The sequence below is a fragment of the Mesoplodon bidens genome (assembly GCF_964165515.1).
Source record: "Mesoplodon bidens genome assembly, chromosome: 19".
Classification (NCBI taxonomy): Eukaryota; Metazoa; Chordata; class Mammalia; order Artiodactyla; family Ziphiidae; genus Mesoplodon; species Mesoplodon bidens.
The window spans coordinates 8754777-8780216 of record NC_138179.1 but is presented as its reverse complement, the minus strand read 5'-3'; the positions used below and the strand labels follow the sequence as shown (position 1 = coordinate 8780216).

General features: G+C 40.3%; 1 protein-coding gene across 2 annotated transcripts in view; it reads right to left on the bottom strand.

Annotated features, from left to right (window-relative positions):
• Positions 1 to 25440, bottom strand: part of AATF (apoptosis antagonizing transcription factor) — a 104690-nt gene that overhangs the window by 23512 nt on the left and 55738 nt on the right. For both annotated transcript variants that reach the window (XM_081218202.1, XM_081218203.1), the window contains 3 exons: positions 11925 to 11992; positions 9635 to 9715; positions 1641 to 1712 (listed from right to left, as the gene is read on the bottom strand). In XM_081218202.1, coding sequence (XP_081074328.1) covers positions 1641 to 1712; positions 9635 to 9715; positions 11925 to 11992 — 221 coding nt within the window. The remainder of the gene's footprint in view (positions 1 to 1640; positions 1713 to 9634; positions 9716 to 11924; positions 11993 to 25440) is intronic.

The following is a 25440-nucleotide window of genomic DNA, read 5'->3' as shown; positions in this document are numbered from 1 at the left end:
CCACATGTGCCTACATTATGACCAATAATTTCACTTGGTGAAGACTTATGTTTTAAAATGTCTACCACAGCATTACAACAATGATAATTAAAAACAATTTAAATTTCCAACAATTAGTGAATGGCTAAATAGGTAATATTATAAAAATATTACACAGTCATTTAAATCTTTGAATAATTTTAATGACATGAAATGGTCACAGTATACAAAATATTTAAAGAAAAAATCACAATACAGAATATAATTCTATATTGTTGAATATAATTTTAATTATATAAAAAGAAAAATAAGAACATACTAAAAGGGGGACTCAAAGACTGAAAGGAAATATTCTGAGATACTAGAAGTAGTTGTCTCCTATGTATGGGTATGTGTACATACACACATTTCCTATCTCTATACGCTGAGAGAGCCTATGAACAATGACACCCAGAACAATGAGCACCCCAGCACCCAGACCTTAGGTTCTAAAAACCACAATTCACTAAAAAGAGTGAGGACTCCTTGGAGAAAGACTGATTCCAGGGCTGGAGCAGAGAAAATATAAGATGAGCCTAGAACACCTTGCTGTGGTGGAAGGTAAGGAAGCACTCAAGGAATAATTGGGGACATCTCAAAAAGATGCAAGCCAGCTTGAAGGGGCTTCTATTAACCTGAGACAATTTTAAATCAAAATAAATAATGACAGTAACGGATCATAATTAACTGAATAAAATAAAATAGGAGAGCATGAATCCATACTGATATAAATGAATAAATAAATGCTAAATAAATCAAGGAGAAGGAATATGGATAGATAAATAATATTATAAAAATATTATGATGTAGTAGAATGCCAACTAATAAATACAGAAGGAATGATTCTTTAAAAAGTGGTTATCTCCGAACTGAGTACACGTATACATTTTCTTCTGTACACATTTCTATCTTGTTTCAGCTTTGTAAAATGAGCACGTACTTCTTTTGTAAAAATACTCAAAATAAAAAAAACCTCAACAGCAGCCTGAACAAACATAACATAATGCACATCTCTAGAGCAATCTTTAGACCCATTTTTTTTTTTTTTTTTTTTTTTTTTGCGCTAGGCGGGCCTCTCACTGTTGTGGCCTCTCCCCTTGCAGAGCACAGGCTCCGGACGCGCAGGCTCAGCAGCCATGGCTCACGGGCCCAGCCGCTCTGCGGCATGTGGGATCTTCCCAGACCGGGGCACGAACCCGTGTCCCCTGCATCGGCAGGCGGACTCTCAACCACTGCGCCACCAGGGAAGCCCTAGACCCATTTTTAAAAGGAGAACATATGCATAAAACCCCCAAACACATGAAGCAAGTGTGTGTGCTGTCCTAACCCATCTGTCTAGAGAAGAGCTCCGATGTCCTAGGCAGGTGGCTAAAGTTAAAAACAAAACAAAACAGCAAAAACAAACAAAAAACCCACCAGAGGCAGCACTGAGATTTACGGAAATTTTGTTTTGGTCTTACAGTAATGATGGGAGTGAAGAGATGTGACGAGGACCCTTGCTATGATGCCAATGACAAATGGTTCACTGATAAGAAGAAATGGAGAGGGCGACAGGCTATAGAACAGGTCAATATCGGGCTGTCATGAAGCCATTTGAGACATATAATTAATCTCTTACTCACCTGGCATCATCATTCATTGTGGTATGGTCAATAGGTGCCATGAAGCTCAGAAGCTTGCTAAGGATGTGAAACCTAATAAAGTAGGAAACAAACAGGCAGTAACATTAGTAACTATTAACCTAGAAAAGAAAATACACCCTACCAGGTAACAAACTCCAGAACTGATCACAGGTGTATCTGGCTCCAGAGTGCAACAGGGAACAATTCATAGGCACGAACCACTCACGACCATAAAAACACTTTTTCCTTAAAACTACAGGAGAAAAGTGTGATAAAAGCACATTGTGAAGGACAGTAGCTCAACAGAGCTCCAAAGCCCCAAAGAAGAGCAGAGACACCCATGCCCTTGAGCAATCTACTAGCCCTGAAACATCACTCCAGACAAAGACAACGAGGAGAGGACTACCTCATCGTCCCTCCTCTACACACACCTCAATCATGTTTCAGTGTCATTAAAGCTACCTACGGGCCGTAGCACAGGTAGTGGCATACCATTCAAATGGAACACCTCACCACCACCATCACTCACTAGCTCCCTGAGTCAGAAAAGGCTTCCAGAATCACCTTCACTCACTAGCTCCACCGGGTCTTTCGTTTCGCCCTTTTTTTTTTTGGCTGCACTGGATCTTCGCTGCTGCGCGGGCTCTCTCTAGTTGCGGCGAGCGGGGGCTACTTTTTGTTGCGATGCATGGGCTTCTCACTGCGGTGGCTTCTCTTGTTGCAGAGCACGGGCTCTAGGCGCGCGGGCTTCAGCAGCTGCGGCACACGGGCTCCGTAGTTGTAGCTCACGGGCTCTAGAGCGCAGGCTCAGTAGTCGTGGCACTCGGGCTTAGTTGCTCCGCGGCATGTGGGATCTTCCCGGAGCAGGGCTCGAACACGTGTCCCCTGCATTGGCAGGCGGACTCTTAACCACTGCGCCACCAGGGAAGCCCCTTGCCCATCTTTAAATGACGCGCGCAACTGAGTACATAACAAGTCTGATCCCTAGATCTTCAGTCAAGGTGTTACAGAAATTTAAGTTATGTCACCTCCATCTCCCACCAATAGAAAAAAGGGGTATTTTTGTACAAAGTGCTTTGAGATCCTCTGGTGAAGGGGGGCTGAACAAATATTTGACTTTATACAGAAGAAATTACACCAAAGAGAATTCAAAGAAGGCATCCCTTTCTGTTCATTATAAAAGGAGAAGCTGAAGGACAATATGCATAGGATATTGGTTGGCCAAAAAGTTCATTTGGGGGCTTCCCTGGTGGCGCAGTGGTTGAGAGTCCGCCTGCCGATGCAGGGGACACGGGTTCGTGCCCCGGTCTGGGAAGATCCCACATGCCGCGGAGCGGCTGGGCCCGTGAGCCATGGCCGCTGAGCCTGTGCGTCCGGAGCCTGTGCTCCGCAAGGGGAAAGGCCACAACAGTGAGAGGCCCGCCTACCGCAAAAAAAAAAAAAAAAAAAAAAGTTCATTTGGGTTTTTCCATGTTACGGAAAACCCAAATGAACTTTTAGCCCATCCCAATAAAATTCTAACCAGAAAAACTTGTTCTTGGGCAAAACACTATCCACAAAAAAATATGATATAAATATTTTCACATGTGTAATGTTTTACAGTTTTAAAAACATTTTTACACACATCAAAGAATTTGATTCCCTACTACACCACCAATAGCCAAGCCTCCCAAATTTCATTCTTTTTTTTTTGTTTTTTGTACGCGGGCTTCTCACTGCTGTGGTCTCTCCCGCTGCGGAGCACAGGATCCAGACGCGCAGGTCCAGCGGCCATGGCTCACAGGCCCAGACACTCTGCGGCATGTGGGATCCTCCCAGACCGGGGCACAAACCCGTGTCCCCTGCATCGGCAGGAGGACTCTCAACCACTGCACCACCAGGGAAGCCCTCATTCATTTTTTTAACAAATGAATTTAAAAGAATAATAGTGATGAGATTTTTCCCATTATAAGAGTAAAACAAAAAGCATAATTCATTACAGAAAATTTGGAAAACAAACCAACTGAGCACACACAAAAATACATACATAGTTCTTCCACCTAGAGAAGAACTGTTATTAATATTTATTAATATTATTATTTTGTTAATATTTTGGTTAATTATGTTCATTTTATATAGTAATCCATACACACACATAATTTCATATCTTTTTTTTTCACTTAGCATTGTATCTCAAAGCTATATACAAAATTCCAGGAATGGAAGTACCATAACTATATTTTCATATATTTGAACATTCATGTTGCTTCCAATTCTTCACTTTTTATAAGATGCAACAACAAAGTATCTGTTCACTATACTTTTTTTAATGTCTGCTATCTCCTAATTATAAAAAATAATATATAATTTCAAATTAGGAAATGTATAGAGAGCTGACAAGTTCCCTGTAGTCCTATCCCCCAGGAATAACCACTGTTAATTAAATCACTGTTAATCATTGTTAAGTTTGTCTGTGGCATTCTCCATATATAAGACAAATACAAACTTTATATATTTTCACATAAAAATGAGACTGTAAGATACTTAATATTCTGCATTATGCTTTTTTCCACTTTGTCATATTCTATTCTTTTTCATAGTTACAGGATATTCTGTCATGTCAATATATTATAATTTATTAAACCTCCTATTGATAGGCATTGTACAGCCTATCCCCTTTAAAAACCATATTAAACAGTGCGAAAGTGAAGACTTTTTAAAACTTTTTTAGAAATTCGTTTTATTGACACATAGTTGATTTACAAAATTGTGTTAATTTCTGCTGCATAGCAAAGTGATTCAGTTACACACACACACACACATTCCTTTTCATATTCTTTTCCAGTATGGTTTATCGCAGGATATTGAATATAATTCCCTGTGCTATACAGTAGGACCTTGTTGTTTATCCATTCTATATATACTAGTCTGCATCTGCTAATCCCAAACCCCCAGCCCATCCCTCCCCCACTGCCCCCCACTTGGCAACCACAAGTCTGTTCTCTATGTCTGTGCATATGTTTCTGTTTTGTAGATAAGTTCATTTGTGTCATATTTTACATTCCACATATAAGAGATATCACATGGTATTTGTCTTTCTCTTTCTGACTTAGCTGAAGTGAAGATTCTTATATATAAATTATTGTATGTTTGTTCACACATTTCTACGGGATAAATTTTGAGATGTGGAATTGCTTTGCTGGTGAATCGAAAAGTATGCATATTTAAAATTGAAAAAGTAAGCTAAATGCCCTCCCAAAGGTTACGTTAATGTACAAGACTATAATTATTTACATAACCTTTTTATTTAAGTATAAAGTGTAAGTACAATTAATAAATATATTTTAATGTCTTTAGGCTTCGCCAAATTTCACTGTTCATCTGAAAAAATGAAAACTCTTCTTGGCTGTGTCCAAATACAGGTTTAATTTACTGTCTAGACAAAGACTATGAACTATACCTTATAGTTGTGTTGTCCAATCCGGGAGTCACTGGCCACATGTGGCTACTGAGCACCTGAAATGTGCCAAACTGAGATGTGCTCCAGATTTTGAAAACTTGAGATGAAAAAAATGTAAAATATATCACTAATAATTTTTAGAACAATAAATTGTTGAAATAATATTTTTTATATATTGGGTTATGTGAAATATATTATCAAGTTCACTTGTTTCATTTTTCCCCTTTTTTAATTGTGGCTACTAGAACATTTAAAATTACACATGTAAAGGTATTTTTATTGGATGGCACTGCTCCGTGGAATACCTTTACACTTTAATAAAATATATTCAATAACTATTAGCTGCATGATGAAAGACAGGCTTTAAGAAGTAATCAGATTTAGTAATGTGTACTTAATACAATGCATTTTACCTAATCTCAGTGCTACTGAGGATGGATGCATGTTTTAGTATTAAAACCTTTTACCAACCATACTAAGAAGAGATAAATATAATTTTGTTGCTGAAGAATAGACAAACACAAAACACAGTATGACACCTCATTATTAAAGGCCCAAGAGCTTAATTCATTTACATTATGAATTCTGCTTAAATCATGATCAAATCCAGTTACAGATAATGCTGAGTAAAAGACTGATAATCAATAATGATAATTACTTCCCAAAACCAAAACATTTCTTTTTTTTATAAGTTATTTTCTAGCATCCAACTAGCAAATTGCCACACCCAGTCTGACCAGGATGATGCCACTGACCTGCTACCATTTAAAGTAAGGTTTCCACGAGGTGATGTTCATGTTTGCTAGGACATTTCTTTGCTCTCCAACCCTATCACACAGAGCAAAGCTTGCTCACTGGTGGAATCTAGTACCAGTGATGACAGTTGGGACATCCTACCAGCTCTTCTGGGGGTCTAATTTAAGGAAGTTATTTATGATACTCTCATCTAGCCTGGGCCCCTTGTTAAATCCATCATGGCAGAATTCTAATGTAGCCAAGGTATCATTTTGGTGGCTGCAAAGGTCCTGGCCAGAGAAGTAACTCAATAGCCACAGGTTAGAAGCATGGGCTCTGGAATCAGACCAATTAGCTCAAATCCAAGTTTGTGCTTGCTAGTTCTGTAACGCTGGGTGAGTTACTTACCTTCCGAACTACTTTACATGAATTAGCTAATTCAATCTGCATAACAATCCTATGAGATGTGCCTTTTATCATCATGCTAGGTTGACAGATGAGAAAACTGAAGCACAAAGATGTAAAGTATCTTGCCCAAGGTCTAAAGGCCAGTAAGTGGAAGTGTCAGATTTCAAACCTGGACAGTTTAGCATCAGAGCCTATGCCTTTTCTACCTCGGCATGTAAATTGCTTTGCAGTGCCCAACAGAGTTTTATAAATGTTAGTTGTCGCTATTGCTAACAAGATCACTCTCATTCTGACCACATCCTGCACATTCATGTTCACAAAGAGAGCCAGGTGAATATGGATGATAAAACCGCAAAACAATTCAAAGCACATGACCTTATTTATTACTTTTCTTTTTACTTCTTATTTGGCAGTAATTTTAGGCTTATAGAAAAGTTGCAAAAATAGTGCAGAGAACTCATGTATATCCTCACCTAGCTTCCTCTAATGTAACAGCTTACACAAGTATAGTGTAATTATCAAAATTAGGAAATTAACATTGGTACAATACTATTAACTAAACCATAGACCTTATTCAAACTTCACCCCATTTTCCCTAGTGTCCTTTTTCTTTTCCAGGATCCAACCTAGGACCCCACATTGCACCTAACTGTGGTGTCTCTTTAAGTCTCCTCCAATCTGTGACAGGTGCCCAGGCTTCCTTATTTTTCAATGACTTGCTACAGTCTATGAAGTCCGAATTCTGAGCTTGCCCACAATCTAGCACTCACTTATTCATACAGCCTCATCTCCTGCCATTCCCCCATACTCAGTTTAAGTCTCTGCCAAAACAAATGAACTGCAGTTCCCAAAATGGACGTGTACACTCTCAAGTCTGTGTTTTGGCAAACATTATTCTTTGTGGCCTTTCCCTAGGCTAACTCTTCCTAGTCTGCTCACTTCACACTGTGAAGTGTGGATGCTGCATCTTACAGAAAGTCTTACGTGACGAGCGTGTTAATTTTACTGTTATAATCATCCAAAAACATGTCTACGAGAAACTACGGTAGACAGTTAAGGTTGGAACTGTCTTGAAAAAACAGTATAATACTTGCCCTCAAGGGACACACAATTATAGCTACTTGCCCTAATAGTTTTAAAACTCATAAAAATATGATAATGTAGAAAAGGCAGTTTTGCCACTCTCAGTTCTTCTGAAGAGCATATATTTGCAACAGCAACGTCAACAGATAAACATAAGAAACCAAAGAAGCTAACATTTTCGAATGCTTCCTACGTACCAGACATATTCACCTTGTTTTAATCCTCAAACCAAATCTATGAAGTAGGGATTAGTATCTCCACTTATTAAATGAGAAAAGTGAGGCTCAGAGAATAAAGAGCAACCAAAATCATAGAGCCAGACAGAGCCAGTCTCCTGATTTGAAATCCTGGGCTCCTCCCTCTAGAGAAAATTTAAAGCCTCATAAAGCTATTAAATTAATTAATTAGAAGTACAGTTGATCTATAATATTATTAGTTTCAGGTGTACAACATAGTGATTCAATATTTTTATAGATTATACTCCATCTAAAGTTATTATAAAATAATGGCTATATTCCCTGTGCTGTATAATATATGCTTGCTCCTTATTTATTTTATACACAGTAGTTTGTGTCTCTTAATCCCATACCCTTATCTCGCCCCTCCCTCCTTCCCTCACCCCACTGGTAAGCACTGGTTTGTTCTCTGTATCTGTGAGCCTGTTTCTGTTTTGTTAGGTACATTCGTTTGTTTCCTTTTTTAGATTCCACATGCAAGTGATAACACAGAGTATTTGTCTTTCTCAAAGCTATAATTTTAAAAGCACAGTACTGGAGAAAAGTCTAATCTCAAAATTAAAGAATAGGTACTTAATCAGCCTGGTCAATTACAAAGTACTAGTAATAACATTCTTCTTTAAATCCTTCCGGGGTGGGGGAAGGGTACAAAAGAGACAGGTACAAAAGAGGCATGTATGTGAGTGAGTAAGTAAATGAACATTCCAGGAGGAGACTGATCCAGTCTTGGAATAATAACAGCAATAATAATGACAGGACTGATGGCAACAGACACGTATATAGCGCTCGCTGTGTCCCTGGCACTGTTCTAAAAGCTGTATATATACTTACTCATTTAAACCTCACAGCAACCCTACAAGTCTCGTACTATTATCATCCCCATTCTACAGATGAAGAAACTAGCACAGAGAGTTTAAGGGTCTTGTTCGGAGTAACTACTAGAGTGTCATATCCCAGACTGTCAAAGCTGGGATTCAAACTCAGGCAGTCAGGCTCTTGAGACCATGCTCTTAACCAGTACACTGAAAACAAACTTGGAGAAGTATGAAGACTTGGAAACTTCAACATATGAAAAAACATAAACAAATTCTAACAATTTAACCTGAGATTTAAGAAAGTGACTTTCAATCACAAGATGATGAAAAGCTACTTTGCACTTCTGCAAAGTTAAAGAAAAATAAGCACTTCCTGATGAGTTTTGTTAAATACTAAAACAGGTTAATTGAAGTAGTGAAATCTGCTTCTCTGAAGCTATTTTAAAATGAGACAGATCCACATTTGTCTAAAGGGAATGTAATGACAGGTAGGCTCTAATAAGGATGTGGGATTAGCTATCCATCTAAAACTGTCCTAACACAATGAGTTTAACTTTTTTCTTTCAGTGTGCACCTGAATTACAAGTAGTTTCTTTGACACTGAGGCCCTGTGAGAGTGATTATTATGTAATATACAAAAATAGTTACAAGGAATCTAAGTCTGAAAGCATAGCAATGTCACTTCTACTCTTGCCCCATCTTTTGTCTCCATACTTTTAAGACTCCTTCAAGGGTTCACAGGGTTGAGGGCTTTCCTACACTCAGAAATGTCTCTCTGTTCTCATATAAATTATATTCCTCATCTCATTTAAGCACAGTGTTAACATTCTCTGGAATCCTTCATTTTTACCTTTTTAGCATATTGTGTACACGTATGGCATCATGAAAATGGACCAATATAATTCTATGTCTAAATAAGACTCCAAAATACAATTTTCATATTGTTCTAAAGAAATCATTTTTTAAAACTAAGGCAATTTCAACAATCTTGTCTTATTTCCTTACTATTTCTCTTTCAGGGAAATGCAAATATCATTTAACCCATCCATTCACAACAGTAGAACAAGAAGTAACTGAAACTATCTTTCCATTACAGAGTAAAAAAAAAAAAAAAACGGAGTCTCAAAACAAGCCTCAAATATTGCTTTAGTTATTTTTCTGCTCCTTAAAAACAGAATCATCAAAAGAAATAGAAAAATAATGTAAGAGCCAACATGCAAGAGAAGAGATAAGGATAACAACACACAAGATGAACATTTTTTCTAAAAAGTAACTCACCGAAGTTTCCTTCCTTTGCTGGCTTTCCTATCTACTTTCTTGTGGATTTTGCTTCGTAACTTCTGGATTGCAAGCCACTGCCTAGGAAATTCACAAGCGATGTTATGCATCATCACTAATGGAAATAGTTACATGTATCGACAAATGGGAATTTTTCTCACTAACAACACTGCAGAAAGAAATCATCAACCTACATCAACTTCCTCAAGATAGTCTGGGGCCAAAGCGACTAATCAACAGAAGAGGATTTGTGCAATGGCTTAAAGAAACAAAAACAAAAACAAAAACAAATGGCAGCTGGGAAATTCTACAGCAAATTTGGTTAACAATGCTCCTTAGTATTTGGAGTTACTGTGACAAGCACTAAATCTACCAATCTGCAGGAAAACCCATCAAACTGAGTATAGCTGCTTGGGTTTGCTTTTAATGTTTTAGCTGCTCGGCCTGTTCTATGACTAATACTGCAGCTGCTGTTTGGGTTGAGCACGTGAATTCTTTACATCTAACTTTCCCGCTGTTAACGCCCAACTGCTTTTTCTTGTGCTTTCCACTTTTTGCTAAGTGTTAAGAATTATCCACTATTGATACTAGTTTTACAGTCATTTTATTTATTTAATTTTCATTTCAGCCATAATATTTCAGAATGTGTTGTTCAAAGGTAAGTGCTTTTTTTCCCCCAATATAATCTCAATACCACTGTTACACCTAAAAAAAGTTGACAATAATTCTTTACTATGAAATATTCACTCTAAATTTCCCAGGTCGTCTCAATTTTACAGTTAGTTTGCTTGAATCAGGATCCAAACAAGATTCATATATTCTGCAGTCATTTTATTTTACTTTTATTTTTTTAACATCTTTATTGGAGTATAATTACTTTACAATGGTGTGTTAGTTTCTATTGTATAACAAAGTGAATCAGCTATACGTATACATAGATCCCCATATCCCCTCCCTCTTGAGTCTCCTTCCTACCCTCCCTATCCCACCCCTCTGGGTGATCACAAAGCACCTGTCTCCCTGTGCTATGCAGCCGCTTCCCACCAGCTATCTATTTTACATTTGGTAGTCTGCAGTCGTTTTAGATTAAAAGAAATTAATTTTTCAAATAAAAGATACTGGGCTAAGAAAATCTTCATATATTGCTCATATGAACAAATGTGGGGGAAAAAAAAGGAAAAACAGCAGCAGCTACTCATCTTACCTGATTTACACAATGAAAATTTAACATCAAAAAAAAAAATCCAGGGAAATCCAATTACTGTAATCTTAATATAATCTTAATTACCATAATCTATTTTATTGTAAAGTCAGATAAACGTACAATATAATCATCACTTAAATGCAATTTGCTCTATCACATTAAATTTATGGTGAACAGCTCTCTATAGCATTCCAGAGATATACAAAATATCAACATCCTACCCTAAAATTCGTATGTTTTACTCACACAAAATGATTTCATCCACACAAAGTTTTCACTGTGATCTCAAGATGTGGCTCTGCCCCAGAATCCCATTCTGATACTTGCAGCTTTTGTTTCCTTTCATGCTTTTGCAAATTATGGCTCATGGCCATTTAAATGTACACTATTCATTAGGTAGCACTCTAAATGTCCTTTTTATTTTCCAGCCACAGGATGAAGCATACACACAAGGGCCTTCCTTCACTACTTCCATTCTACCCTGACATCTGGGTAATACCACCACGTTCCATTTCTAATTGTGCCACAGCTTTCACTGGAGGGGCGGAGGTCTAAATTAGGGCAGACTCTCCCAGAGCAAGGAACCTGTTGTGCACAGTGCCACGTCCTGACAGCTGAGAGCATGCATCTGGGTGGATGCTTTTTACCCACTGGTCAGAGATTGATACAGATATAATCACAGCCCAAACCAGAGAGCAAAGAGATTAAGAAGGACTTTGTGAAACAAACCCTAAAATAAACACCTATGGGCATTTTATAATCTCTTATTCAAACTGCACTTAAGGCAATGTAGGGTAAACAATTTCCATCACTTTGTCTGTCTAGCTCTTGTTATCTTGCTTAACTTTTTTTTTTTTTTTTTTTTGGCTGTGCCGCATGACTTGTGGGATCTCAGTTCCCTGACTAGGGATTGAACCCGGGCCACGGCAGTGAACGCCCGGAATCCTAACCATCAGGCCACCAGGGAACTCTCAACTTTTATAATTATAGGGTGAATCGTTGCCTTGTAGGCTGAATTAAGGAGACTCAGAGGGAGAAACTATTATATAGGCTACTTGCATGAATAGAAAGCCATATCTAAATTACCTTCCCATGGCCACCTGATCATTGGGATCCAAGGAGCTGGTCTTCCGTTCTATGAGTTCTCGAAGGAGCTAGGGGAAAAAGGAAAGCAAGTGATTTATTTATCATCATCCAGCACCAACTGACTTTAAAAGAGCACAGGAGGAATTCTGAATGGCATAGTGACAGCTCTAAACTACAATCAATAAGGGACAACTCAGTGGCAGGAGCATGACTGAATTCCCATTAACCCTTTCATATTTATGTATCTTTAAAAAGAGCTATAAGCAATAGCTGAGAACAAAGTCCATTTGAAAGACTTATTGTACTGCAGTTCATTTCAAATGGATCAATGAGTATGCAACATTCCCTTCATTGTTTTTATGATTAGTTTTGTCCACCTCATCGATAACAGTGGAGAATCTATAAAAGGTCAGGTGGGAAGCGCTGGGTGGCAAAGAGGAAAACGCATCAGCTTCTCACCAAGAGGATAATGGTACATGGTTAACTTCTGACCTATAACCTCCAGCAGTCAGGAAGGTCTTCCTTAGGCAAAAAGCCTTTATTAGATATAACTAGAAGTGTGGACTTCACTCTCTTGCTTTCCACAGCTGGTACCCTAGCATGCTTACTAATAAATAATTTAACCGTATATGACACCAACACATTCACAGCCACAACAACTTTAAGAAGGAACCTAAAGAAAGTCGTATGTGCATACTGGGAACACAACACAGAGAGCCAGTCTCTCATCCCCACAACTAACTCCATGGGAACTCTAAATCACTCTCCTACTCTCCTCTTAATACTGGGTGTCCCACCGCATGCAATCAAAGCCTAAATATGTATCTTACACACAGATTGAAGAGCTTGCATTGGATCTTAAAGTCCCACGTGAGAAGAAGCAATGGATTTAAAAGTTAAACACTAAAGAAGGAGAATTTTAAATTACAATAATAAAACTAGATACCATCTCTCCTACACAAGTGCTATATGCAGGGAAACAGCAACAGAGATTAAAATTCCAAAAATCTTCTGAGAGGGACTTCCCTGGTGGCACAGTGGTTAAGAATCCATCTGCCAATGCAGGGGACACGGGTTCAAGCCCTGGTCCGGGAAGATCCCACATGCCGCAGAGCAGCTAAGCCTGTGCGCCACAACTACTGAGCCTGTGCTCTAGATCCTGTGAGCCACAGCTACTGAGCCCTCGTGCCACAACTACTGAAGCCCACGCGCCTAGAGCCCACACTCCGCAAGATAAGCCACCGCAATGAGAAGCCCGCGCACCGCAATGAAGGGTAGCCTGCGCTCGCCGCAACTAGAGAAAGCACGTGCACAGCAACGAAGACCCAACGCAGCCATAAATAAATAAATAAATAAATAAATAAACAAACAAACTTCTGAGAGAAATCCAAGGGAAGACACTAAAATAAACTCCTTCCTGCTTATCACCTGTCAATAACACAGGTTTGACTTTAAAACTTGTTTCTTCACAAAAATAAGTAATTATTTTGTAGGTAAGGCACGGGAGCAATATAGACACAGTTCATCAAGTTAAACAGCCAAAGTCTGTGGGAGGATAAGGAAGGAGGGATAAATTCCTACGAAAGTAGTTCACTCTCTAATTGTCACTTGTTTATGTAAGTAGGCACTGGAAGAAGCAAAACAAATTTGTAAAAATATTCATTTCCATATAGGACGAACCTTTATTGCAAAAGGGAAAAGGATATCTCAATCGCAAATAAAAAACCTACTGTGATGTTTTCTCATTTGCTTACATTATTACTACGATGGCAATTATGTTTAAAAATGCGGGGACCAGAGGCCTCTGGTTTATTATCACTAGAAAACAGCAAGCTATTTCTCTGCCCTGTTTATCTGATTGACTCCCAACATCTTTCTGGCAGCCAATCTATCAGTTTATCTCCCCTACTTCATCACAGTCACTTCTGGCAGCTAAATACAAGATCCAAATCCAGTGTTACACAGACACATGATACAGGAACCCTATGTAACACCGCTACTCTATAAACAGCTGCCCTTAAGGCTAAGCCAAAACGGGCTCTGGTTCCTAGTCAACATGATGTCAAAAGCAAGGTTAGGGGAGGCGGTGGGGGGGGTGGGGGGGTGGGGGTGGGGAGAGGTTAACAAAAATAATTTTTTCTTTTAATAAAAAAGAAGAAGAAAAAGAAGAGAAAACAAAATAAAAAAGAAGGAAAATAATGGAATCACTACATCTCATTGCCCTTACCTTGTTCCAGCCACATAAGAGATAACAGCCACGATTCCTGGTTTTCCTAATAGTCTCTGATCCCTTGAGACGGGGGCCATCACGACCACTGGGAAGGAGAGCTCAGGGAAAGCTGCCCCAGCACAACGTGGGAGGCTGGAAACGGGAGCCCCATGACCGCAGTGGGTCTGTTACACTCGCAGTGGTCTCTGCAGTTCCAACACCAAGCTGGTGCAGCATTTACTCTCAAGCATCCTGTGTACTTTACATATTCTGGGTTGCATTTTCACTACCGAAGTGATTCATGGTTAGGAAGAGAGTTTTATTAGTCTATCTGGCTGAGTCTAGTTTATTCAGTCCAATGTTTCAGAAGACCCTGTTGTGTGCAAGGCAAGAATAAGAAAGTAGCAAGAAAATAAGTAAACAAATGCTTCTCGTGGCTATTGCTATTTCCCACAGCTCTGACTATCACTGGGCTTAAATTTGATTAGGAAAAATGCTTTCAAAAAAGCTGCCGAATAATGAAGTTTTAGGGATACTGCTGAAGAACTTAGCTTTGCTTCTCAGTTCAATTTTCACAGCTTAACTTTATGACCAAACTTTTCCATTAAAATTCCAGTTTCTGTTAGTTACTGGAGCTTTTTATTTCAACAATGATGATACAATAGTCCTAATTTTCTATGTGATTTGGAAAATGGAGAGGTATATGAAATATTTTTGTTCCAGTCTGTTATAATTCCTCCAGAGAGTCAATTCAGAAAGGCTTGATTGTTTCTCTAGTTCTAGGGGAAAATCATAGATGTAGTTGGGTTTCCAGGTCAGCCCACAAAAACCTATTTAACCCATAACAACGTATGTGAGGAATGGCACCAATAGTACTATTCAGAATCGAATCAACATTTATAATACTTTGCCTGGAAGAATGCATGCCAGAATCAGTTAAAAATGGCAGTTTGAACACATTAGTCTATCTCTTCTCCCTTCTCAACTCCTCTAAAAGACAGTAGAGGGAAAAAAATAAATGTATTAACCCGCAAGGAAGAAGAGAAAAGGGAGAGCTAATGAGAGTAGCTTTTCACAAATTTTCAAAGACAGTCAGGAGATGAAGGAGTAAAAGGAAGTTATCACCCAAATGTCCAGGGGGAATAAAGGTGAGGGTGGAGCTAATGAGGCCCACAGAATCCCTGTGAGATGAGCTCTTGGAGGGCACTTACCCTGAAAGGTGGAGAAGGGGGAGGGGGGCAGAACCACTGGGCCTTCTCCATTATCCCACACAGCCAAGTGACCACCCCACAGGGAGAGAAGACGCTTTATTCTCTGGAAAAACGGAGACACAAAAGCTCCAAACTGAGAGATATGAGGCACGGAAGGCTGAGATGGGGCATAAGGGAAAGGCTCGATGCTCACCTCTAGGACCTTCTGTCTCCTTCCCCCACCCCTCTACACAGAACGCTAGCACCATGTGTAAAACTTCCTAGGCAGGAGAGCAGAGAAGCCTTTTCTGGAGAAACCGCATGGTCATCCCCTGTCTCCCCAGAAAATAAGACTTCCACGTTCTGACAACCAAGACATTAGTTCACAGCAAAATTATATATAAAGGAGCCAGAAAGCTCTGCCCAGGTTTCAGACATACTTTTGAATGCCTTACTCTGAAACACAAAGGGACAGTTAAGGATCACCAGCATCTGAGGAAAGCCTCAGACACAGACCAAAACAAACAGAAAAAAAAGGGACTTAAGAAAGCAAGGCAGAGAACAAACGAAACAAATGCACACAAAAAAAAGAAAGAAAAAGAAAAGAGAGAAAAGAACTCACGATGGATGACCTCAGAGAAGTGAGAGAAGACACATTTCCACAAGAACGGGATGCTATGAGAAAAGAGTAAAACAAGAAATTAAACGCAAAACAGAAATGTTTAAAAATTTCAGTAGAATAACTGGAAGATAAATGTACAAAAACCTCTTAGATATAGAACAAGAAGGCAAAAAGATGATATCCCCTTGATTATTTGTGAGAGAAGAAAAAAACTTAGAGGATAATCCAGAATGTCAAACACCTGCCTAACAAAGGCTGGGGGAAAATTATTAATGAAATAATTTTAAAAACTTCCCCAAATCGAAGGACGAGAATGAACCCACCACAATCTAGTGCAACCTAGTGCAATGAAGGAAAAAGGACCTTTTGTAAGATACATCATCGTGAAATGTGGAACTCCAGAAGCAAAGAGAAGATCCTAAATGGTTAGAGGAAAAATAGGTCACATGTAAAGAGGGTGACCACATGGCCCCAGCTACCCCAGAGAGTCCCGGTTAAGGCCTGCTGTCCTGCTATTCTTTCAGGCTAGCACCTCAAGGGTCCTAGTTTTGACAATGAATTATAGAGTCACCCTAAATATTAAGGACTGTAAATCTAAATGGGATTAGACATCTCAATAGCAATAACAGAGGACAGCAGAGCAAGGCCTTCAAAATTCTGAGGAAAATAACTTTCAACCTCAAGTTCCATACACAGCCAAAATACTAACCAAGTATGAGAGTTACATAAAGCATTTCACATAGGCAAGGACTCAACAGTTTACTTTCCACACGCTCCTTCACAGGAAGATGTGTCTCAGTAAAATGAGAGCACATGGCGAGAAGGACGAAGACAGGGCTTCCCTGGCAGCGCAGTGGTTGAGAGTCTGCCTGCCGATGCAGGGGACACGGGTTCGTGCCCCGGTCCAGGAAGATCCCACATGCCGTGGAGCGGCTGGGCCCGTGAGCCATGGCCGCTGAGCCTGCGCGTCTGGAGCCTGTGCTCCGCAACGGGAGAGGCCACTACAGTGAGAGGCCCGCGTACCGCAAAAAAAAAAAAAAAAAAGAAGGACGAAGACAGGAGATGTTAGAAAACAGGTCTACCTCAGGCAAGAAGGGAGGCAAGTCCCAGGACCACAGGTGGCCCAGCCCCAGGGAGCCTGTTCCAGACAGGAAGAGTCCAGGGAGCTCCAGGAGGAAGGGGGAACATGATAGGTTAAGTACACCTTTTAAAAGCGGGTATTATTCGCTCTAGGAAAAAACAAATTTGTAAGGAAATGGAATCATAGTACATCACTTGTGAACATTTATTTAATCATATATTGGAAACAATTGTTTTCACAAAACTGCGACAATAAGTACAACAGAAGAATGGAGAACTGAAGTACTGGGAGTGAGGAGGGAGCAGGCCCTCACTACCACGATGGGAAATCAAGAGAGGATTTGAAAAATGACGGACATCAATAAATCAACAGCCATATAAACACGTTATTTAAAACCATGCAAGTAGGACCTCCCTGGTGGCGCAGTGGTTAAGAGTCCGCCTGCCAATGCAGGGGACACGGGTTCGAGCCCTGGTCCGGGAAGATCCCACATGCCACGGAGCAGCTAAGCCCATGCACCACAACTACTGAGCCTGTGCTCTAGAGCCCGCCAGCCACAACTACTGAGCCCGCGTGCCACAACTACTGAAGCCCGCGTGCCTAGAGCCTGTGCTCCGCAACAAGAGAAGCCACCACAATGAGAAGCCCGTGCACTGCAATGAAGAGTAGCCCCTGCTCGCCACAGCTAGAGAAAGCCCACATGCAGCAACGAAGACCCAACACAGCCAAAAAATAAACAAATAAATTTATTAAAAAAAAAAAAAGCTCTTATATTTTTCTGTTCCCTAAAACATGAAAACATACTAGAGATAATACCAATAACATTTATTTTGATTTGCTGCAGATAAAGCCAAATAACTGTTTAAAACTTTATTGAGCTATAATTCACTTACGATACAATTCACCCATTCAGAGTGTATATAATTCAGCACTTTCTAGTAAATTCAGAACTGTGCAATCATATTTAATTTTAGAACATTTTTATCCCGCCTAAAAGAAACCCCATACTAGTTGTCATCCCCAGTATCCACCAGCCACATACCCCCAGTAGCCCTAAGCAACCACTAATCCTCCTGTCTTTATAGATATGCCCATTCTGGACATCTCATATAAAGAGGATCATATAATATACGGCCTTTTAGGACTGGCTTATTTCACTTAACAGATTCTCAAGCTTTATTCACATTGTAGCATATGTTGATACTTCCTTCCTTTTTATGGCTGAGTAACATTCCTTCGTGGATGCCGTGGCATCGTCCACCGCTGCGTGGAGCCACAGATGCAGAAAACAAGCTTACGGTCACGATAAGCAGGGGGTGGGGGATAAACTGGGAGACTGGGAATGACACATACGCACTACTATATATAAAGCAGATAACTAATAAGGACCAACTGTATAGCACAGGGAACTCTACTCAATACTCTGTAATGGCCTATATGGGAAAAGAATCTAAAAAAAGAGTGGATATATGTATATGTATAACTGAATCACTTTGCTGTACACCTGAAACTAATACAACATTGCAAATCAACTATACTCCAATAAAAATTCTTAAAATTTTCATGTTTGTAATCAAATTCATCATACAGAGTATTTTTGTATGATGTGCATAAAAAATATTCCTTTGTGTATATATACCACATTTTGTTTAGCCATTCACCACTGAGGGACATTTGGGTTACTTCCACTTTACGGCTATTATGAATAATGCTGCTATGGACATTCATGTACTAGTCTTTGTGTGGACACATGCTTCCATCTCTCTTGTGTTTATACCTAAGAGGAGAATTGCTAGGTCATACAGTTAACTCTACGTTTAACATTTTGAGGAACTGCCAGACTGTCTTCCAAAGATGCTGCATCACTTTACCTTCCCACTACCAGCATATGAGGGGTCCAACTTCTCCACATCCTTGCCAGCACTTGCTATTACCTGACTTTTTCATTATAGCCACCCTAGTGGGTGTAAAGTATTATCTCATGTGGTTTTGATTTGCATTTCCCTGATGGCAAATGAAGTTAATCATCGTTCTGTGCTTACTGGCCATTTGCATATCTTCTTTGGAGAAATGTCTATTCAGATGCTTTGCCCATTCTTTAATTAGGTTGTCTTTTTATGATTGAGTTTTAAGAGTTCTTTATATACTCTGGATACCAGTCCCTTATTAACAGCCATTCTGTGGATTGTCATCGAAGTTTTTAACTTTGATGTGGTCCAATTTTTTCTTTTGTCATTGGCGTATTTGGTATTGTACCTAAGAAGCCACTGCCTAACCCAAGGTCATGAAGATTTACTCCCATGTTTTCTTCTAAGAGCTTTATAATTTTAGTTCTTATATTTAGATCTGGGATACCATTTGAGTTAACTTTTATGTGTGGTATAAGGTTGGGGTCCAACTTCATTCCATTGCATGTGGATATCCAAATGCACCGTTTGTTCAAGGACCATTCTTTTTTTTTAAAACAGATTTATTTTTTTATAGATTTACTTTTATTTGAATACATTGTTTTTTGTGTTTTTTGGCTGCATTGGGTCTTCGTTGCAGTGCGTGGGCTTTTCTCTAGTTGCGGCGAGCGGGGGCTACTCTTCGTTGTGGTGCGTGGGCTTCTCATTGCAGTGGCTTCTCTTATTGCTGAGCACAGGCTCTAGAGCGCAGGCTCAGGAGCTGTGGCACACGGGCTTAGCTGCTCTGCAGCATGTGGGATCTGCCCAGATCAGGGATGGAACCCATGTCCCCTGCATTGGAGGCGGATTCTTAACCACTGCGCCACCAGGGAAGTCCCTTCAAAGACTATTCTTCTCCCCACTGAATTGTTTTGGCACCCTTATCAAAAATCCAAGTAATTTTTAATGCATTTGGTTTTATAGCCTCATATTCCCTGGCTTTCTGAATTTGTAACCCACAGTTACTGACTCCTACCTCTCAGGTTTCCATGGTTCATAGCCACAGATGCTTGAGATGGAAAAAAGGCTGGGGCAACCCTGTATGTAACTTACTTAGCCTCACTGAGTCAGGATTTTTCAAACTCCCTCCCCAATACATAGAGAGCATATGAAAGAAGTGCAGTCAACCCCTCTTACGTGTGTTTCAGCCCCTCCCTTACTGATAGCTATACAAAGTGGATTCACAAGGCTTGGGTTTACTCTTCCTACAGCTTCCTCTCTAGCTCCCACAAGAATTCTTAGTGAAGAAATATCTATTTCTGCTCTAACTCCTGCTTTACTACCCTTTTTTTTTTAGTTCTCAGATCTCCAGTCTTTCAAATTATACCCAAAAGGAGTCATCTGCAATTTTCATACTATATTTGAAGCATACAAAAGATAAATCCACTATATTGTCCACACCTATAGTATAAAATCGCCACAAGATGACCCAGTGCCCATAGGTAACTATTTTTTCTCTGTCCCCTTTGCACATTGCCCACTCACTCCTCAACCAACTCTGCACCACCCAACAGTTCTGGCTCCATTATTCTACTGAAACACCTCAGGCCCGGGTCTCAAGATGCCCATGTCTAATGGACATCTGTCACGACTCATCCTTCTAGACTTCTTGAAGCAGCAAGTGACGCTGGATATTCTCACCTTCCCGAAACACCCTTTTCTTGGCATCTTTGAGGCACCTCCTTCGTTTTACGCCATATTCAGCCAGCTCGTCTACCCAAACGTTAAATGCTAACAACCCTCAGACTCAGTTCCAAGCTTTCTTTTTTTTTAATTAATTAATTAATCAATTTATTTATTTTTGGCTGTGCTGGGTCTTCGTTCCTCTGCGCAGGCTTTCTCTGGTTGCGGTGAGCAGGGCCTACTCTTCGTTGTGGTACGCAGGCTTCTCATTGCAGTGGCCTCTCTTGTTGTGGAGCATGGGCTTCAGTAGCTGTTGCACGCAGGCTCAGTAGTTGTGGTTCACACGCTCAGTTGCTCTGCAGCATGTGGGATCCTCCCGGACAGGGCTTGAACCTGTGTCCCCTGCATTGGCAGGTGGATTCCTAACCACTGTGCCACCAGGGAAGTCCCAAGCTTTCTTTTCTTCTCACTCCATGTGCTCCCCCCCAAGAATTTCATTCTATTTTCAAGGCTTCAATGACCTAAGAGTTATCCCTGGAATTCCTTTTCCCTTACACTCAATATCTAATCTATCTCCGAGACTTATATATGTGATCCACCAGTTCATGAACCTGTCCGTTTTTCTCTATGTCCACTGCCTGTACCCTAGTATAGGCTGTTATCATCTTCATTCACTCCATAAACATTTAGCACATTGGGGAAGCAATGAAGAATGAAACAGACGTGCTCTCACCTGAGTTAGTGTAGTGGGCTCCTGGTATCTGCACCCGCCCCTCCTTCATTTTGTTCTGCTCCGTACAGAGTGATGTTTTCAAAATGCACGTACGCCAGAGTATACAATTCTTATTGCAGCCTAAAGGCCCCTTTACCTACCTCTCCAGCCTAACCTTCCACCTAGGTGCTCCAGTCCCACCAGCACTCCTTCTGTACCTGAAATGCTCCCAGGCTCGCTCCCACCATGCAGCCCTTTTTTGCACCTGCAACTGCCTGGATCACGCTTCCCTAGCCATTAACCGGCTTACATCCCACCTTCTCTCCTCATTCGCTAAATCTCAGCTCAACCACCGTTTCCTCAGGAAAGCCTCTCTTAACTGCACCCCACTATACACATTCACATGATGTTCTTGCTGTACTTAATTTACATTTTATTAGTGGATTACATGCCTATTGTCCATTTCCTCCACTGGCCAACTGTCTACCTCACAGAGAGCAGAGAATGTATCTGACTGTGCTCACCACTCTATCCTGTCCACTGGCCACAGAAGGAGTTCAATAAATATACATACACACAGAGGGGGAAAAATTGCTTCTGGCAGAAAATATTGAATTTTTGTTTACTTTACCACACACACACACACACACACACACTCCTTTTGTTTTTAAACAAAAGAAATTGTACTTTGTAATACCCTGCCTCTAATCCAGAGCACCACTACGTACCCAAGCAACTGAGGAACCTCCTTGTTTTTATCACTACCGATTACCAGCACCTCCTCCTCCTCAAACAATATTCTCCTTCTCTCACATCTCACACAAGGCCTAGAGAACTGGGTGGTTTAAGTGGGTAGGAATTACCCTTTTTTTTAACCATCCCAAGAGTACCTGAATTAAAAAAAACAAAAACAAAACTGTTTAATCCAAATGAATGGAAAGATCTTAAACACCTCTCATTATTTTACTGTTAAAATGATGTAGATCTAGCCTCCCTCTTGGGTCTCATTTCCCAAAGGAAAAACTTGGTTCTTCTCGGGAAGAGAAGAGAGGAAACAGATCTTTTGTGCTTCCTCTAACCACCCCCCACACCCTGACCCCTTCCTGTAGTATTTTCAAGCTGTTTTTTTACTACAAGAAAGGTGTCTTGACATCTTTATAATAAAGATCTGAATTAATTTCAGTATAGTGTTTTCTATTTAAATATCTTTTATCTATGAAATAGGTTTGTCAAATCTCAGTTGCAGGTTTCCATCTCCCATTTTCTAAGGTCTCATGCTTCCAGATATGAGCTTTCAATTCCGTGAGTGAGTGCGCCCCATGGTTCAATGTAACTGTAAACATTTGCCAATGAGTCCGTAAAACGCCAGGGCTTTGGAGTCTGACATATCTGGGTTCTGAATTCCAGCTATGCCCGTTACTAGCTGCGTAGTTTGGGACAAGTTATATGACCTCTCTGAGTGAGACTCAGTTTCCTCATAATAACTGTACCTCAACAAAGTTGATTTGTGATTTTAAAACATGTTAAAAGTAAAGCACTTAGTAAAATGTAAGTATTTCAATAAAGAGAAATACTGTCAACATCAGATAACAATACTCATCAGATAATCACAAAATGCAATTTGGGACAAAAAAATTCAACACCTTCCAGAGCTGAATCACGACAGCTGCTAACAACAACAATGAACAAGTACAGTAATTCAATGTTCCTTTCTACTGGTTGTCAACAGTGGATAACAAATAAGATATGAAATGAAGGAAAAGCAGAATGGAAGGAAGAAAATGTAAAAAGCACAGAAGATTCACAAAAAATAGTGAGTCAATACTTGCAAAGTAGGCTATTACTTGCAGAGCTTTCCCAAACTAGGCCATGCTAAATTGGGGCAAAAGCGATGCTCTCCCTTATCATTTATTCTATTAGGACAACTAACTGCTCTTCCCTTTCCATGACCTGTGACCACACCCCCACCCCTGCTCCCACAATCCCCTCCTCCTCAGCCTGCCCCTCAACCTCACCCTCCAGATCACCCTCTCTATCCTTTTGCAAGGGCCTGGATCAAACGCCATCTCCTCCCAGCAGCCTTCTCTAATTCTCCCAGACTGTTATTAATCTCTCCCTCTCCTGAATTCCTTATCACCCCCTCGCCAAGCACTCTGGTTGTCTATGTTCATGTCGTCTCCCTTGCTTGGCTGTAAGTGTCTTGAGGGCAGGGTACGCTCTCACTCAAATCCTCTCCTCCCACAGAACTCCACGCACGGCCTTGCACACAGTGACTATTCAATGATATTTCTAAAAGCAAAGAGCTGCGTTCTAGATACTGTGATCAAAGATGAAAAGCACCCAACTTCTGCAGTGGCAATTACAATATTCACCAGAATAATAACACAGGGAAGAGTGGAGGGAAATCAGGGTGTATGAATAAAACCCAAGTGCACCTTACTACTGACGTTACAGATAACCCTCCTTTGCTTACTAAAATCAGAAAATGTACAGCTAGAGGCTACCACTGAAAAAGTCAGCCTAACTCCGCCTCACTGTCCTTGGTCTCTAAGGATTTGATTAGTTTTTCCACTTTCTGATTCAGTGTTGCCTCATGCCTCCACTCCAGGGCTGGAGCTAAGGCCTGTGATTTGGAAGGGATGATAAATCCATTCACTGAATAAAGTCACATTGTTTTCTCAGCACAGTTCTAAAATATTTCAAAGGCCATGATATTTCACTAGGCTTGGCCATTTGGGTTAAAATTTATTAGTTGAAACAGAAAACTTTCTCATCAGACCCCATATGTTCCATTAGTTGTGATATATAGTGTCTCCCAATGTCTAATTATTAACTAGAAGTGTAAGTAAATCACTATCAGTATTAGGCTCCGATGTGTGAAGACGGAGTGGGAATTAGGCAATTCGACTGCTAAAGAACTTCTTTTTGCCAATTTGTTTTTCCTTTCTTTTTCCTACACGTAGAAAGAATTGTACAAGGACTAAGTGACTGCATTAAGCCACTCTTCCTTAATCTGTACCAAAAGTAACAATGTGCCAGGAGTGCTACTGTTTAGAACTTCCAACAGCCCCCATTTCCAGTATTCTGTCCCTTGGTCACCAGGCAGATGTCCTGGTGTGTGTGTATATATATATTTATTCTATCTATAAAAAAGGTGAGGAGGGGGCTTATATATCCTTTGGGACACCAGCTCAATCACTGACTATTTCTGGGCATTCTTTGGCAATGATTCTTTTAATGACACCATACAGCATACCGTTTGTACCGAAAGAATAAAGAGGGAGTCATTCAGAACTAGAGAAGATCTTACTAGAAAGGATTCACAAGTAAGAAACCGGAAGGGCAGTACTAACTTGTATTCTGTAATTAGGTCCTTTAAGGATTAAAAGCCCAGCTGAAACAAACCTCAACCTCTCCTTCCGGGATTCAGACTCCAATAATTCCTCAGCCCCACCAGGAGCGATAACCCATGGATCCTGCCACCTTTTCAGCACGCCTCCTCCTCTCCTCACACGCTCCCTTCTCTCCTTACTCAGGTGCATGTGATTCCACAGTCCATCAGGATAGTCACTCCTGGTCAACATCCTCGACTCCCCTGCACGCTGTCCCTTTGTCATACAGATTCACAATCCCTTGAGGATTGATGTGTCTTGGAATCCAGAACTTTTTCGATTTGGGGGAAGGTGATACAGTGTATATACCCCATAAACGTCCCAGTGAAGCCTGGGGCAGCAACCCGAAGTCAAACACATTAATATATTTATGCAGCAAAATACATGGAACATTTCCACTAAGTGGAACAAATAAAGCCTTATAAGTTTCTATAGCTTCAGAACCATTCAGTTCAGATGTTGCCACCACAATGTTCTACCAAACTTGCCAAAACAAACAAAACAAAACACTATGAGTTTCCAGAACTCTTTGAATTTCAGAATTGCAGATAAGGGATCATGTACCTGTACTTCCTTGGCAAAACCCCAAACCATGTTAAATCCCAGTACCTGCATCCATGCGGCTGAGCTGACTGGAGAAAAAGACAAGGAGTGAACTGGTCTCGCTCACTTTAACATCATTTCCACCAGCCTTACGTGGGTCTTCAGCGCTCCCGATAACTCCACTCGGTTCCCCACCTA